Here is a 15,403-nt window from a genome sequence, read left to right as displayed (position 1 = left end):
GCACTTTTTGCAAACTGTGGCTATGACAGTCCTGAACAAGAAGGGTTTCCTGTTTAAGCTGCAGTAACTTTTCTGACTATGGATCATCGTTCCTTCTGTGGCAGATTTTTACAGTTCCTCTAATGCATTTGGGATGACTGTCTCAAAGTAAACTGCAGGTTTCCTGATAACTCCTTGCTCTCTCTCTCCTGCTAAGAACTGTAGCCTTTTTTTCTGTTGTTTTAAAACCTTCTACTACCATATCCACCACTTCCACCACCAGATCCATAACTATCACCATATGGACTGCCAGAGCTTCTTCCACCAAAACTGTCCCCTTTCATGGGTCCATAATTTGATTGCTGTTGTCCCCTGTAATTTCCAAAATCATTATAGTTACCGCCACCAAAATTTCCTCCTTCATTGTAACCATCATATCCTCCTCCACCACCCCCATATCCTTCACCTTGGTTTCCATAACCTGGTCCACCACCACCATAGCCTCCTCTACTACTATAACCAGGACGGCCACCATAGTTGCCACCATCACCTCCAAATCCATTGTATCCACCATCACCTCCTCCATAGCTACCTCTGCTGCCACCACCTCCACCACCATAGCCTCCTCTTCCACCAAAGTTTCCATCACATCTAAAATTATCTCCACCACCTCCAAAGTTTCCTCCACGACCCATAATGTTGCCAGATCCACCTCTACGACCTCTTTGTGATCCAGCAGACTGCACCTCTTGTTTAGAAAGGGCCTTTTTCACTTCACAATTATGCCCATTAATAGTGTGGTATTTCTGAACAACAATTTTATCAACTGTATCATGATCATCAAAAGTTACAAAAGCAAATCCTCTCTTTTTTCCACTCTGCTGGTCTTCCATAACTTCTATGGTTTCAATCTTGCCATATTTTTCAAAGTAGTCTCTCAAATTATATTCTCCTGTATCTTCTTTAATACCACCAACAAAAATTTTCTTCACTGTTAGATGGGCTCCTGGCTTCACAGAATCCTCTCTAGAAACCTCTCTCTTTGGTTCCAGAACACGTCCATCAACCTTGTGGGGTCTAGCACACATGGCTGCATCCACCTCTTCAACACAAGAATAAGTCACAAAACCGAAGCCCCTGGAACATTTTGTCTGAGGATTTCTCATTACCACACAATCTGTGAGTGTGCCCCATTTCTCAGAATGTTCTCTTAAACTATCATCTGTAGTTTTGAAGCTCAGACCACTAATAAACAGCTTCCGCAGCTGCTCTGGTTCGTTTGGATCATGGCCCTCCTCCCCCCGGTGACAGGAGCAACGGCCAGAGTCAGTCTGGGGGTGACCTGGGCGGCGGTTTTACCTTCATTTTGAGACCGGACTCGCCTCTTCCAACTCAATTTCAATATGGGACCGAGAGGAAGAGGCCAAGGGTGCATAATTTTGAAACATATTTTGAAAGGGTATAAATTTGAAAGAGATGGTTTGCAGCTATGAAAATTGAACAAGGAAGCATGTTGAAATTGTTTTGGGAAGGTAGGAAGGGGAGAAGGGGGAAAGGAAATTGATAGACGGGGTGAGATTGATTGGGACATATTTTAAACATGTCTGGAAATATAGCAGGTGTGAGCTACTGGTGCCCTGCTCCTTTTTATTTGTATATGAAATTACTCTCCCTTCAAGAATGCTGATACAGTTAATTCCCCTCATTAGAAAATAAAGTTCTAGCTTTCTTTGTTTGTATGAGCTTTCTTCTTTTATGTATGTGTGGTACCAGGGTTTGAGGCTAGGGCGTAAGGTTTGCAAAGTGGTGTGCAGGGAGCCGGGACAAACGCCATTACAAGATGGCGCCCACTTCCTTTCAGCTTAGAGGTAAACGACTCCATATTAGGCAAGTGCTTGGCGGGGCTGCGGGTCCCTAGCTTTGCGCATGCGCCATCATTGTAAATCCTGAGCCAATCCCATGGCACCTGGTGACGGTAGAAGGCGGACAGCCAATCCTGAAGCGACCCGTGTTCCAAACCCTATATAAGCGGTTGCATTTCCTTGCTCGCTCTCTTGTGCTCAAGCTCTCCCTTCAACTAAAAGGCTCTCCAATAAAGTGTGATCTGAGAAGACTCCTGGTGTGGTGGTCGTTCTTCCTCGCTGGCCGAGAAGGCGTTCGCCGCAAGTGGTGCCGAAACCCGGGACCTGCGCAAGAGGTCGAACAGGAGCCAGAACTCAACACACGGAGAGGAGATGTCGGTAAGTATCCCTAGGTATGCTGTTTTTTACTATGGACTATTGGTTGTTTGCATTGCTGCTTCCTTTGTGGTTTGTCTTTCTGGTGGTTCTCTGTGCCTGTCTGCGTTGTGGGGATGACCACAAAGAGGGGGTCTCAAGGAGACCCCTGTACCCTTCTTTGAAGGAATTTTCAAACCGGTTCTCAGCCCTATATGTGGAAGGGCAGGACCAAGAACGCAGTGATCCTGTGAGTGACTCAGAGGAAGAAATGTTAGAGGAGGAGGGAGAGCAGCTCGATCCAGCTGATAATGAAGACTTAGAAGAGGCTGCGGCTGAGTATGAGGCAGACAGATATGGGGGATGGCGTCCCCAAACGATAAGAGTACCGCAGCAGCCAGAAAGGAGGAAAGGAGCTGGCCCTCACCCGTTGGCCCCCTCCCCCGCCGTACCCGCCGGCGGGGCGGAGTCACTTTATAAAAGGGAGCACCTGGTCGCGGCTGGCGGCCGCCTTTCCAGTTTTTGAAAATACTCTTTGGCAAATTGCTCAGCTTGGCTGTCAATGGAAGTATGAGGAACTATGTGTGACAAGCATTCAATATGATAATTTTACCCGAGCTGCAAATTTGTCTAAACAATTGTCAAGTTATCTTTTAGGTAATTGGACTGGCGAGTTTGATGAGATGCTGGAGCAGCTGCGGATTGCCATTGTGATTGTTAATTCAACGCGAATGGATCCCGGATTTGTGGAGGGGCTCCAGTCCTGGATTTCCTCCGCTGTTTCCTGGTTTAAGGAGTGGGTGGGAGTTGGAATGTTTTTAGCCTGCTGCTTGGGCGGATGCGTGGTCTGCCTATGGTTGGTCTGTCGCCTTCGAGCCCAAACCAGTAGGGACAAAGTTGTTATTTCGCAAGCATTAGCCGCCTTGGAGAGTGGATCCTCACCCCAAATTTGGCTGTCGGCCCTGAGAGGTCATTAAGCCTTATCATTTCGCATAGCCCTAGCACCCCGAGGGATCTGGGGATCCCATTGCACCGGGACGGGTATGTGACTGATAACTTGGAACAGGGTGCAAGGCAAGTGCACTGCACTTGAGAAGAATTTTCCTCTCAAGAAGAGCACGTTGGGCTGCAAGTGGGTTGATGCCCAAGATCCCACCTCTGCAAAAAAGGCATCGGACGGGCCTGGTCGTCACTGGGGAAGGCGCCCCCCAGGCGAAGGCCAGTGTAAGGTCCTCTCTTTGAGACAGAGGCCCGACCTCTACTCTTACCTGTTACCAAAACAAAAAGGGGGAACTGCAGGGAGCCGGGACAAACGCCATTACAAGATGGCGCCCACTTCCTTTCAGCTTAGAGGTAAACGACTCCATATTAGGCAAGTGCTTGGCAGGGCTGCGGGTCCCTAGCTTTGCGCATGCGCCATCATTGTAAATCCTGAGCCAATCCCGTGGCACCTGGTGACGGTAGAAGGCGGACAGCCAATCCTGAAGCGACCCGTGTTCCAAACCCTATATAAGCGGTTGCATTTCCTTGCTCGCTCTCTTGCGCTCAAGCTCTCCCTTCAACTAAAAGGCTCTCCAATAAAGTGTGATCTGAGAAGACTCCTGGTGTGGTGGTCGTTCTTCCTCGCTGGCCGAGAAGGCGTTCGCCGCAGTGGTGCTCTATGGCTTAAGCCACAACCCAGCACTGATGCATGTAACTTTAAAGACATTTTTACATGTAGCTATTACAGCCTTGACACTGAAGACTTTACCTGCTCAAGGAGAGTTCTCCATTAGACCTCCCTTGTACCGGATCCTCTTTATACATTCGTGTTCTGTAGAAATACCAGTAGAGTGCCCCTGAATTGTCTTCCCCTAGAGGTTCTACACGGGGACTGTCTGCATCCAGACCCTTGGCAGAAAAGGAAGGAGGGTTGGGGAAAACAATGACCTAAATAAATGGAAGAAAACTTCAATACACGAACCTATCACCTGTTTCCAAATGCCAAGTACAGGATATCATTTTTCCATCTGGGCAGATAAAACACAGAATGGGATGGGGGTACCTTCTTCGAAGAACAAGGTATAGAAATGCTTGAAATGTTCCCTACCCCAACCACGGCTCCCACCCCTCCAAAAACGGAGAATTCCAATGAATGGTCTGACTACCTGGATTAGATTTACTTTATACGTACACAAAAAGTAGTGGGTAGGATAAGATGTTCTAAGGCTCTGTCCCATGTAATCCACTATGGCAGCTCAGTCAGAACCCACAGCAACATTCTGCTCCAGCTGAGAGTCCCAATTTACCCCAGGACCTGACCTAGGCTGGAGTCCTGAACGAAGACTACTTCTAAATGACACGACCAAGAAAGGACTAGAAGTCATCACCAGGTCTAATCCTGTATGATCCGGACACCTGCCAGCCAGGCATCCGTGGCTCATGTCTGTCATCCCAGCTACTCAGGAGGCTGAGGTCTGAGGATCACGACCTGCCCAGGCAGGAAAGGCCATGAGCCTCTTTATCTCCAATTAACAACCAAAAAGCCAGAAGTGGAACTGTGGTTCAAGTAGTAAAGCATTAACCTTGAGCAAAACAAAAACAAAACAAAAAAGGCTCAGGGACAATGTCCAGGCCCTAGTTCAAATTCCTACCACACACACCCCCCCCCCAAAAAAAAAGATCCAGGAGCTCTTACGTCTAATTAACCACTAAGAGATACAAGCAGCACTGTGGCTCAAGTGGTAGAGCACTAGCCTTGAGCAAAAAAGCTTAGGGACAGTGTCTAGGCTCTGATTTCAAAGCTCCATTCTCAACTACTGGGTTTTTACTGCGCTAGAGAAAGGGCTTTCAGAGAAGCACCTTGAGTAGATCGAAGACATCATCTGCATCTAGCCGGTAATCACAGAGGCGGTGCAGAATCTCCACACGGGTACGAAGAGGCAGGTCTTGGAAACTGGCTTCTCTCAGGGGGTTGGGTTTCCCCTCCTCAAGCTCCCAGTGGTAGTTGATAATGTCTTCCAGGTAACTGTGGAATGTCTGAGGCCTATCCATAAGGCCCAGACAAAAATACATGAATGTACACAAAGCTGTGGCTTGAGAGCTGACAAACTTATCAACGGCAACAAGGAGGATCTGACGGTCTTGGCTGCTTTATGTATTAGACCAACTACATGAAGTTCCAAAGAAGATAAACGTGTCCTAAGAGCTCCCCACGGAGAACTCTTAAAACACAGGCAGCAGCACACGCAAGTCAACAGCAAACTACGAAGTGGAGACAACTGTCTAATCTTTTGCTCATCCTATTTATTTATTTATGCATGCATGCGTACATGTATACATGCCAGGCCTGGGGATTGAACTCAGGGCCTGGGCATGTCCCTGAACTTCTTCTGCTCAAGGCTAGTGCTCTACCACTTGAGCCACATTGCCATTTCTGGTCTTTTCTGTGTATGTGGTACTCAGGAATCGAAATGCATGCTAGGCAAGCACTCTACAACTGAGCCACATTCCCAGCCTCCAAATACTCTTAAAGATCCATTTTCTCTTTACTTTCCTATTCAAAATATTAGGAAAGACCACTGGCTGTAAGTTAGTATTGCGTGAATAAAGAGATGAAGACCTACTTGAAGTTACCTGTTTCTTATAGCAAAGAAACCAAGACAGAGCAGTAGAAAGAGAATGAAAACAAGGATGAGTCAACTGCTTTCTAACACCCAAGGTTGCCACTTGATATTAGTCAGCAAAGAGCTCTTCAGCCAGCTTCAGACAGAAGACACTTCCCTTCTATTGGCCAGCCCACAGACAGAGGCAGAGGGCTGGAGTACTGGCCGCTTTTAAGGGTCAGCTGGCTGGAACTGACAGAATTCATGACTAGGCAAAGCAACTGATTTAACAGCTGCAATGTGTTTGGAATATCATAGAAAACAGGCAGCTACTGACCTCTTAGAAGCACATGTCAGGGACATGAAAAGGTATCCAGTCTCCTTACTAAGGCAAAGAACCATACACAATGCAGACTAAGTGAAAAGTAGAATCGCCTCCTTCCACACGCTTCAAGCATTTCTGACGTTTAACTAATGCATGCACATGATTGATGAGGCAATATTTAGCAGGAGTTCTTGTAAATCAGCAAGTGAAGAGGTTGTATAAGATAATCTGAGGCCTGGGGTAGAGCGCAGCAGTGCACCATCCCCAGTACTGGAGCCACAGCCACGGACTGACAGTGTCTATCCTTTATTTGTGTGGGTAGATGTGAATCCTGAGGTTTGAACTCAGGACCTGGGGGTGCTGTCCTTGAGCTTTTTTGCTCAAAGCTAGGGCTCTACCACTTGATCCACAGTTCCACTTCTGGTACTTTTACTTGTTAATTGGAGATATAGAGTTTCATAGGTTCCTGCCTACGCTGGCTTGATCTGCAGATCTCAGACTCCTGAGTTACAGGTACCCAGCTTGAAAGTGTTTCTTCTTTAAGATCACAGAACCTAGGCCAAAATAGCTAACAGATCTTTTGTTTTGTTTTGGACAGGACTTTACAATGTAGCTAAGCCTGTGGATGAAATCTGAGGATCATGGTTTAAAGCCAGCCCAACAGACAACCTGAGATTCTTATCTAAAACAAAACAAAACAAAAACAGCAAAAAAAAATCCTAGATGGAGGTATGGCTCAAGGCATACAGCACCAGCTGTGAGCTAATCTTAGGACCAACTCAAAAAATACTGAAATTGGAATTTTGCAATAATAAATGGGGTGATTTGACAAAAATACCTAGAGAAGTTCTATAAACAACTAACAACAAGACATCACACAGGTGCTGCCCCGAGCTACATCACACGGCTGAGATGACCTGGGAAGACCATGGTTTGAGGCCAGCCAAGCAACAAACACAGAATTGGGCATTCCACGCCTGTCATCCCAATTCTGAGGAAGGCTAAGATCTGGAACAGTAGGGCTCCAAATCAAGACAGCCAAAGGAAAAAAATCCTGGGACTTCTTATCTTGGCAGAAAATGCTAGCCCTAAATGCAGCGAGAAGACAACTTATAAGAAGCTAAATCTGGAAAAATCGCTAAAAGAAAGCATGTGAAAATGATCCTTTTGTAGTATCACTGAGTTCGCACACAGAAAAAAAATGTGAAATATATAGGAAAAAATATATTACATTGACCTGAACTAAATGAAACTTTTTTTGGAGGGAGGGAGGTCATGGGGCTTTAACTCAAGAGACTGGGCACTGTCCCTGGGGTCTTTCACTCAAGGCTAGCACTCAAAACTAGCTCTCTATCACTTAGAGCCACAAAGCCTCTTTTGGTTTTCTGGTAGTTAACTGGAGAGATGAGTCTTAGGACTTTCCTGCCAGTGCTGGCTTTGAACCACAACCCTCAGATCTCAGCCTCCTGAGTAGCTTGGATTACAGGTGTGAGCCATCAGTGCCCAGCTAAATAAAAACTCTTGTTCTTTAAAAACATAAATGGAAAATACACACTAGGAGCAAATATTTACACTTTGACATTGTATGTCTAACAAGGGACTTACATCCAGACTGCATAAAAAATCTAATCAGTTCCATCTACAAACTAGTAAATACCCCTAACTGAACATAAGTAATGAAAAGATGTGAGTAAACGTTTCACCAAGAAGAGATGTACAAATGAACAAGAACGATGTCCAACATTCCTGGTCATCGGGAAAATACAAATTTAAAATGACAGTGAGTTACTACCTTAAAGACAAGAGAATCGGTGAAATTAAAAGAGCAAATGTTGGTAAAGATATAGAGCAAGCAAGTAGACTTCTCCTATTTCACTAGTAGAAATATAAAATGTCACAACCACTTTGGAAAAAGAGTTTGGCAGTTTCTTGCCGTTAAACATACCATTACCATAAGATTCAGAAATTCTCAAAATAAGTGAAAACACATTTACAGCAACATTTGCATGCAAATACTCACAGTAGCTTTATCGCAACAACCTCAAAAGCAACACACATCCTTATCAACACATGGAAAGGATAAACAGCTTGCAATTTATTTTTCACTAGATACAATTTAATCCTTCACTTGGCCAAAATGAACAAATTGATACAAACAGCAATCCCAAAGAATTCTGCAGACATTGCACTGAATGAAAGAAGCTGGACTTGACAGTGTGTTGTCCCATTAGCACAAATTCTACAACACTACCACAAGGTATCTTAGTAAAACTGAAGCCGCTGACAGCCAGACCAGTTTACATGGGAGAGCAACTACAAAGACAACTTTCTGGGAAGATGGAAATGTTCTATGTTTCTGAGCAGAATGATGACTACATGGCACATTCATTTGTTCAAATCCACTGGCCTGCCAGGTGCCAGTGGCTCACATCTGTAATCCTAGCTACTCAGGAGGCTGAGATACGAGGCTCCTAGTTCAAAGCCAGCCCTGGCAGAAAAAGTCTATGATACTCCTATCTCCAATTAACCACCAGAAAGCCAGACGTGGAGCTGTGGTTCAAATGATAGGCAGCTTTGAGCTAAAAAAGCCAAAGGATAGGACCCAGGCCTTAGTTCAAGCCCCCAAACCAGTACACAGACCCAGTCATGCGCACACACAGAAGTGGCCTGTATGCTGAAGATATGTGATTTTACTGCATGATGTCACAAGTTCAAATAAACACATTTAGCAGGACCACTATAATTTCCAAAGAAATAATGTTTAAAGGACAAACTTTCAGTACTAGATTTTGTTTTTGAAAGCAAAGCAAAACAAAACAAAGAAAGTGGGGTTGGGAATGTGGTTCAGTGGTACAGTGCTTGCCTAGCATGAATAAAGCCCTGGGGTCAATTCCTCAGTACCACACACACAGTAAAAGCTAGAAGTGGCGTCATGGCTCAGTGATAGAGTGCTAGCCTTGAGCAAAAGAAGCTCAGGGACAGTGCCCAGGCCCTGAGTTCAAGCCCCAGGACTGGCAAAACAAAAACAACAAAAACACCCCTGTGTATACTAGAGAAGAAAATGGAAAAAGAAACCCCAGCAAGAGTGAACAGAAGAACCCAGGTGCTTATCATCAACCTTGGGGAACAGAAGATAGGCAATATTCTACTACTAGCAGAACTTGGGCGTGCTCCAGAGCCATTGGCTCCTACGACTCTGAAAGCATGTAACCTCAGACCCCTGCTCTACAAGTGCAAGTGCTGGACCCACACAGTGCAGATAACCCCAATCACCCATCAGTGTGAACACTGACACTCTCCTTGCCCAAGAGACAGAACAGCGCTCCTGAATTGTGTGAGGCAGCCTGTCAACTGCTTTGTTCATTTTGTCCATTTACATGTATCCTCAGTTTTCCTTCTTTTGTACTTATAAAAATACATCTCTGATAATGCTTTTGCAACTTGTGCTGATTGCTCGACCTTTTTACCTGTCGTATGTAATGGCGGGGCGGGTCTGCTCCTGGTTCTCAGGGGCACAGGCCTCAGGACATGGGCCTGGCATGGCCGTGCACCCCAGCAAAGCCAAGGAGCTTCGGAGAGTCCACAAGGGCCCAGAGAACCATGAGACCCTCCTCAGAATCCAGCGTCTCTACTTTGGGGAGTGTTTATTTGTGCATCAAGAGGAAATAAACAGACCCAGGGCCTCATGCATGCTAGGCAGGGGCTCTACAAAAGGGAAGGCTAACAAATGTCAGGGCTCTTTTCCAAAAATAAGGGAAAGGTGAGGTGCACGTGGCACATACTTGTAGTCCAACTATCCAGAAGGGTGAGAACTTCAAGGAGAACCCCTTGAACCCAGGAGTTCTAGACTAGCCTGTACAACACAGCCCATCCCAGGCTCCAAAGACAACCACCACCAAGAAAACAGATCTCAGCACAAAACAGTTTTGTCAACATTGATCAAATTTACTCGCTAGTGCCTTCACAGACACTAGAGAGCTATTTATTTGGCAGTTATAACGGCATCAGAGAGCCCAGAGGCACCAAGTAAATTATGCTACTGCTACCAGGTTATGTGGACAACAGAAGACACAAGTGCAAGAAATATAGAAAACTCTGTCATTTTGTTAGGAGGTATTTCACCCATATTTCAAACAAAAATCAGAAAAAGGCACAAACAAGAGACAAAAATTCTACACTTGAGTGGCAGCTGGTGTAGCTACGAGTAAATGATAACAGATTTGTGAAAAGCAAACTCAACCATCACAGTAAAGAATGAGCAGGGGCTGGGAAGGTGGCTCAGTGGTAGAGCGCTTGCTTTACATGCATGAGGCCCTGGGTTCAATTCCTCAGCACCACATAAGCAAAAAGAAAAAAGCCGGAAGTGGCACTGTGGCTCAAGTGGTAGAGCGCTAGCCTTGAGCTGAAGAGCTGAGGGATAGCGCCCAGGCCTGGAGTTCAGGCCCCATGACCGGACCTCCCCCCCCCCCAAAAAAGAAAAAAGAAAGCGCAGACACAGAGCCTGGGAGCTCATTTGCATATTATGCATTAGGGTATACTGTCTTATATGGACTAGGGGTAGATGCTATGATTGGCTAGCTATCCCTGTGCGATAAATATGTGCTAAGAGCACAGTTAGTAGTTACTCACTTGATATCCCTTCGCTGATGGCAGCCCTGAAGCAAGCAGGCAATCAGATCGCTAATAAACTCCACATCATCTCTGTGAAGAGCTGCCTCTAACTCCTGAGAGAGAAGAGGAAAGAGAGAGATTAAATACTGAGACTTCTTAAAATCTACACTACCAACCAAAAACACAGAGCCAAAGCAACAGAAAATGGCTGGTCAATGAAGCAAAGGGCTTGCTGCCATTTTCCCTCTTCCCCCAGTTACTGCTGCAAGAGGAGCAATGAGAGCTTTCAGGTTTTTCCTAGAGTTTCTCTTACTGCCCCTACTATCCCCCCCATTCCTTTTGTCTACACTCTGGAAGATATACCCACAGTTCTTGGGGAGGGTTGGGGAAGACAGTAATGGGGGGCAGGGACTGAACTCAGGGTCTTGCACCTGCTAGACCTGTATTCTAACACTTGAGGCCCTGTGTGTGTGTGTGTGTGTGTGTGTGTGTATGTGCGCGTGCGTGCATGTGTGTGTGTGTCGATCCTAGGGCTTGAACTCAGGGACTGAGAGCTGTCCTGAGCTTAATCTGCTCAAAGCTAGCGTTCTGTTACTTGAACTCAGCACCACCTCCAGCTTTTTCTGAGTAATTTACTGGAGTTGAGTCTTAGGGACTCCCCCACCCAGGCTGGCTTGGCAGCACAATCCTCAGCTCTCAGCCCCTTTTGCAGCTAGGGTTACAAGTGTGAGCCACGGGCGCCCGGCTCAGCCTGCTTTTTTGTTGGCTATTTTGGAGATGGAGCTTGGAAACGGTTCCTGGCTGACTACTTACTAACGGCAATCCTCCAGATCTCATCCCAGCCCCATGGCTGTGATACCGGTGCGTATTTCTTTTTTGCAAAGCCATGCTAGCTGTATAATCAACTAGTTTGCATATTGTATAGTTTTCTAATTTAGTGGCAAAACAAAATACAGGAGCATTAAAGCTTTATAATCAATTACAAGTACTCTTTGTTATATAACGGTTTCAAAAATAAACCAACTGCAACACTGTATTTTGAACTTAACAGATCTGGGAGGAAGAAATTTGGCAACTTTTACTTTAATGATGCTACTCCTACATGTCTAGAGGAGATTGCTGTTATAGGACGGCTCTTACATCATCTGGAGAGTAATGCCTTGGTGAGATGCATTTGTTTTGCTTACGTTTGCAAACACTCATGTGTACAGTCTAGGGCCTGGAAATCCCTTTTCTGGGCCAACTGTACATCACACAGACTTTTTTTTTTTTTGGTCGGTCATGGGGCTTAAACTCTGGGCCTGGGTGCTGTCCCTCAGCTCTTCAGCTCAAGGTGAACGTTCTACCACTTAAGCCACAGTGCCACTTCCAGTTTTCTGAGTGGTTTACTGGAGCTAAGAGTGTCATGGACTACTCTCCTGCCTGGGCTGGCTTTGAACAGCAATCCTCAGATCTCAGCCTGCTGAGTAATTAGGAGTAAAGGCGTGAGCCACCAGCACCAGGCACAAAGACTTTTCTCTACGGTCTTCCCAGGTGAATTTCACTTTGCCAATCCTTCAATTTCGATGCCTGAACTAAAGTAGCTATGTACTCTGCAACACATCTGCCTATGAGTCCCTCCTCTCCCAGAGTATATCAAAAGCGCAACTTGCTTGCTCTTAAGTGTGGCTTCCAACTCTGAAGAATAGTAGAGATGGGACCCAGGCCTTTGCACACGCCAAGTACTATTCCACTGATGTAAAGTCCCAGCCCAAAAATGCTCATTTTTCATTAGAGGTGCTTAGACTGAACTATGTAATGTCTCCTAGAGTTTATATTATTACTAAATATATTACTGGCTCTGCCAAGTAATTCTAACTACCTAGGAGGCCGAGATCTGAGGACTGAACTTCAAAGCCAGCCCCAGACAGGAGTCCATGAGACTCTAATTAACCACCAAAAAGCCAGGACTGGAGCTATGGCTCAAGTGGCAGAGCACTACACTAGCCTTGAGCAAAAAAATCTCAATGACAATGCCCAGACTCTGAGTTCAAATCCTAGGCAAACTTGCACTCGTGCATGTGCGTCTACATACACACACACAGAGGACATACCAAATTAAGTTGTTTTAACAGCCACACTTGAGAACATAAGGCAAGAACCAGGAGGGTATTGCTCAAGAGAGGACTGCCAGAAGTCTAACATAGGATATGCGTGATCTCTTAGAGACCAGACTTGGAAAACATTTAATGGTGATTTTATTTTTAAAAAATAATCATGATTTGGAGTAGAATGTAAGATGTGCATTAACGTTTTTGGCTGAGGACAGCTCCTGGGCCTGGCACCTGTAGAGAAGGCTTCAACCACTGAGCTCGCCCCCAGGTTCCCTAAATCAATATGAAGGGGGAAGAAAATCATAAATGATCTTCAGTCAACTATTAAGTGAGACAAGAGGCTTCTCAGGCTTCTCTCTGGGAGAAAAGTTTACTTTCTTATAGGATAAGTACAATAGAAGGATACAGAGTCCGGACTGTTGGATTAGGAGAAACGAACAGGCCCATGCTGTCTTTCAAACAATATTCCAGCCCCTTTCCTTGCTTCCCATTTCCCCCCCACACCATAGGTCCTAGAATATGGTAAATAACTCAGTACCGTCTGTAGACAAACAGGTTCAAATACAAGACTGCCTTTTAAAACGTTATTCTACGAGGGGGGACCAAGATGGCGACGGGGCAGTAGGGAAACGCCACAGCTCTCTCCAACCAAAAAGAGAGTTCGAGTTCCAACCTTTAATCTCCCCAAGAGACTGACAACAACAAAAAGACGAACACTCAGAGAAAAACCAGAGGTGGAAAATAACAAAAAAAAAGAAAGAGAGGAAAAGAAGAATTTCAGAACAGAGAAGAGCGAAGACCCCTCCCCCAACCTTTACTGGCCGCGCGGCAGTGCGCCAAGCAGCCGGCCAGCCGGCCCGGCGGGGGCTGCCGGAGCCACAGAGTCACAGGGGGCTGCTTGCAGATCACCAGGTACCGGATTGCAGAACAGCGGATCGCCAGGAACAGAGAAACCTACCAGCCGGGAGTCTCCAGGAGGATCCCACCCCACTCATCACTCTCCACCGGAGCGGAGAGGCTCCATCCCGCCAAAGCCGCCCGGCACCAGCAGCACGACAAAGGGACCTGTCCGCAGACCACCCGCCCAATTGCAATCGCAACGACCCGGCGGGGGGCCGCCCAACCCAGCCCGCAACCACCCCAACTGAACTCGGACTGCAACAACAACTGACGGACTGCAACAACTGACGACCTACAGGGTGAGTACCCATCAGGGGACAGGGAATCCATCAAGGGAGACCAGAGCTGGAGGGAATCCCCAGACCCTGACCTAGACTCCCTACCCCAACACCCGGACCACAGGACCCACTAAAACTGGGAACTGTTCGAGAGCTCCACCAGCCGGTGGAGCACACTCTGCTGGCCAGGCCAGAGCAAGAGCGCCCCTGGAAGGGAGCTTAAATGCTCAATCCAGGAACAGTGCCCCTGGGTCAAGACTACCAACAGTAGAAGAAATTTGAACTGTGTCCTCCAGGCTGCATAACCAAGGTGGTATACACATTAGCACAGGCCTAACGAGTGCGCTCCAGGCTGGGGCCGGAACCAGGCCAGGGGACCGGCGCCTGAACAAAGCAAAAAGGGTCAGAAGTGGGGCTGTGGCTCAAATGGTAGGGTGCCAGCCCTGAGCTGAAGAGCTGAGGGACAGCACCCAAACCTAGAGTTCAAGCCCACAACCAGCCCAAAACAAACAAACAAAAACACATCAGGAGCCCAAAGCAGACTCCAGTATTTGGGAGAGTGCATCCAGAGCATCTGATCTTCCCAAGAGCACCCGCAGGAGCAAACACAAGCAGTCTAGGCTGCTCAACCCTTCCAAAGGTGGGAATTGCTACAGCAGAGAGCTGAGAATCCTAAGTGAATAGCAGCTGGAAATAGGCTCCCAACAGAATCCAGATCAGGCACAGACTCTCTCTACCAATACAGAATCAGCAACCAAGCAAAGACAGACACACCAAAACAAGATTGAAGAGCAGTCTCCTGAACCCCCATGCGAAAATCACAGAGAAAAATCACAAGGTTTACCACTACCCAGGACAGCAAGCTCACCTCAAAAGCCAGCAGCCACGCAGGGGAGAGCCCCAGTGGGAGCAAAGCAGGAATGGAAGACATAAACTACATCCAAGGGTTGCTAGAGGCAATGACTCAAGAAATAAAGCGAGAAATGGATCAGAAATTGAAAGAGCACAAGGATGAACTATCAAAAGATATACAGGATATCAAATAAAAATTGGATGCAAAAATAGAAGCTGCACAAACCTCAGTAAGAAGTGAGATAAACGCCAAATTAGAGGTAATGCATACTGATCTCACCTCATTGAGAGGTGAGATCAGTACTCTGAGAACCAACATTGAATCCATAAAGGGATCCATTTCCACCATGCAAACCACAATAGAAGCCACGGTCAACAGAGTGAATGAAATGGAAGGTAGAGTGTCAGATACAGAAGACAGAATACACCAACTGGACCAAAAAGTGACAGATATGGAAAAATCACTCAAATTAAACCAAAGGGAAATTCAAGAGCAAGCAGATAATGCTAAAAAATTTAACCTTCGTATAATCGGAGTGGACGAAGGTGAGGAATTCCAGAGCAA

The 15,403-nt window shown here is 46.3% G+C and overlaps 1 protein-coding gene across 1 annotated transcript; it reads right to left on the bottom strand.

Annotated features, from left to right (window-relative positions):
* Nucleotides 1–221: 221 nt before the first annotated feature.
* LOC122095239 (heterogeneous nuclear ribonucleoprotein A3-like) lies at nucleotides 222–1,344 on the bottom strand. Its single transcript, XM_042665690.1, is given in 2 exon segments — nucleotides 222–1,325; nucleotides 1,327–1,344. Coding segments are annotated over 2 exon segments (1,122 nt in total).
* Nucleotides 1,345–15,403: the final 14,059 nt, after the last annotated feature.

Source organism: Dipodomys spectabilis, unplaced genomic scaffold (genome assembly GCF_019054845.1).
Source record: "Dipodomys spectabilis isolate Male_0828 unplaced genomic scaffold, ASM1905484v1 ptg000341l, whole genome shotgun sequence".
NCBI classification, from domain to species: domain Eukaryota; kingdom Metazoa; phylum Chordata; class Mammalia; order Rodentia; family Heteromyidae; genus Dipodomys; species Dipodomys spectabilis.
This window is presented reverse-complemented; position numbering and strand designations above follow the sequence as displayed.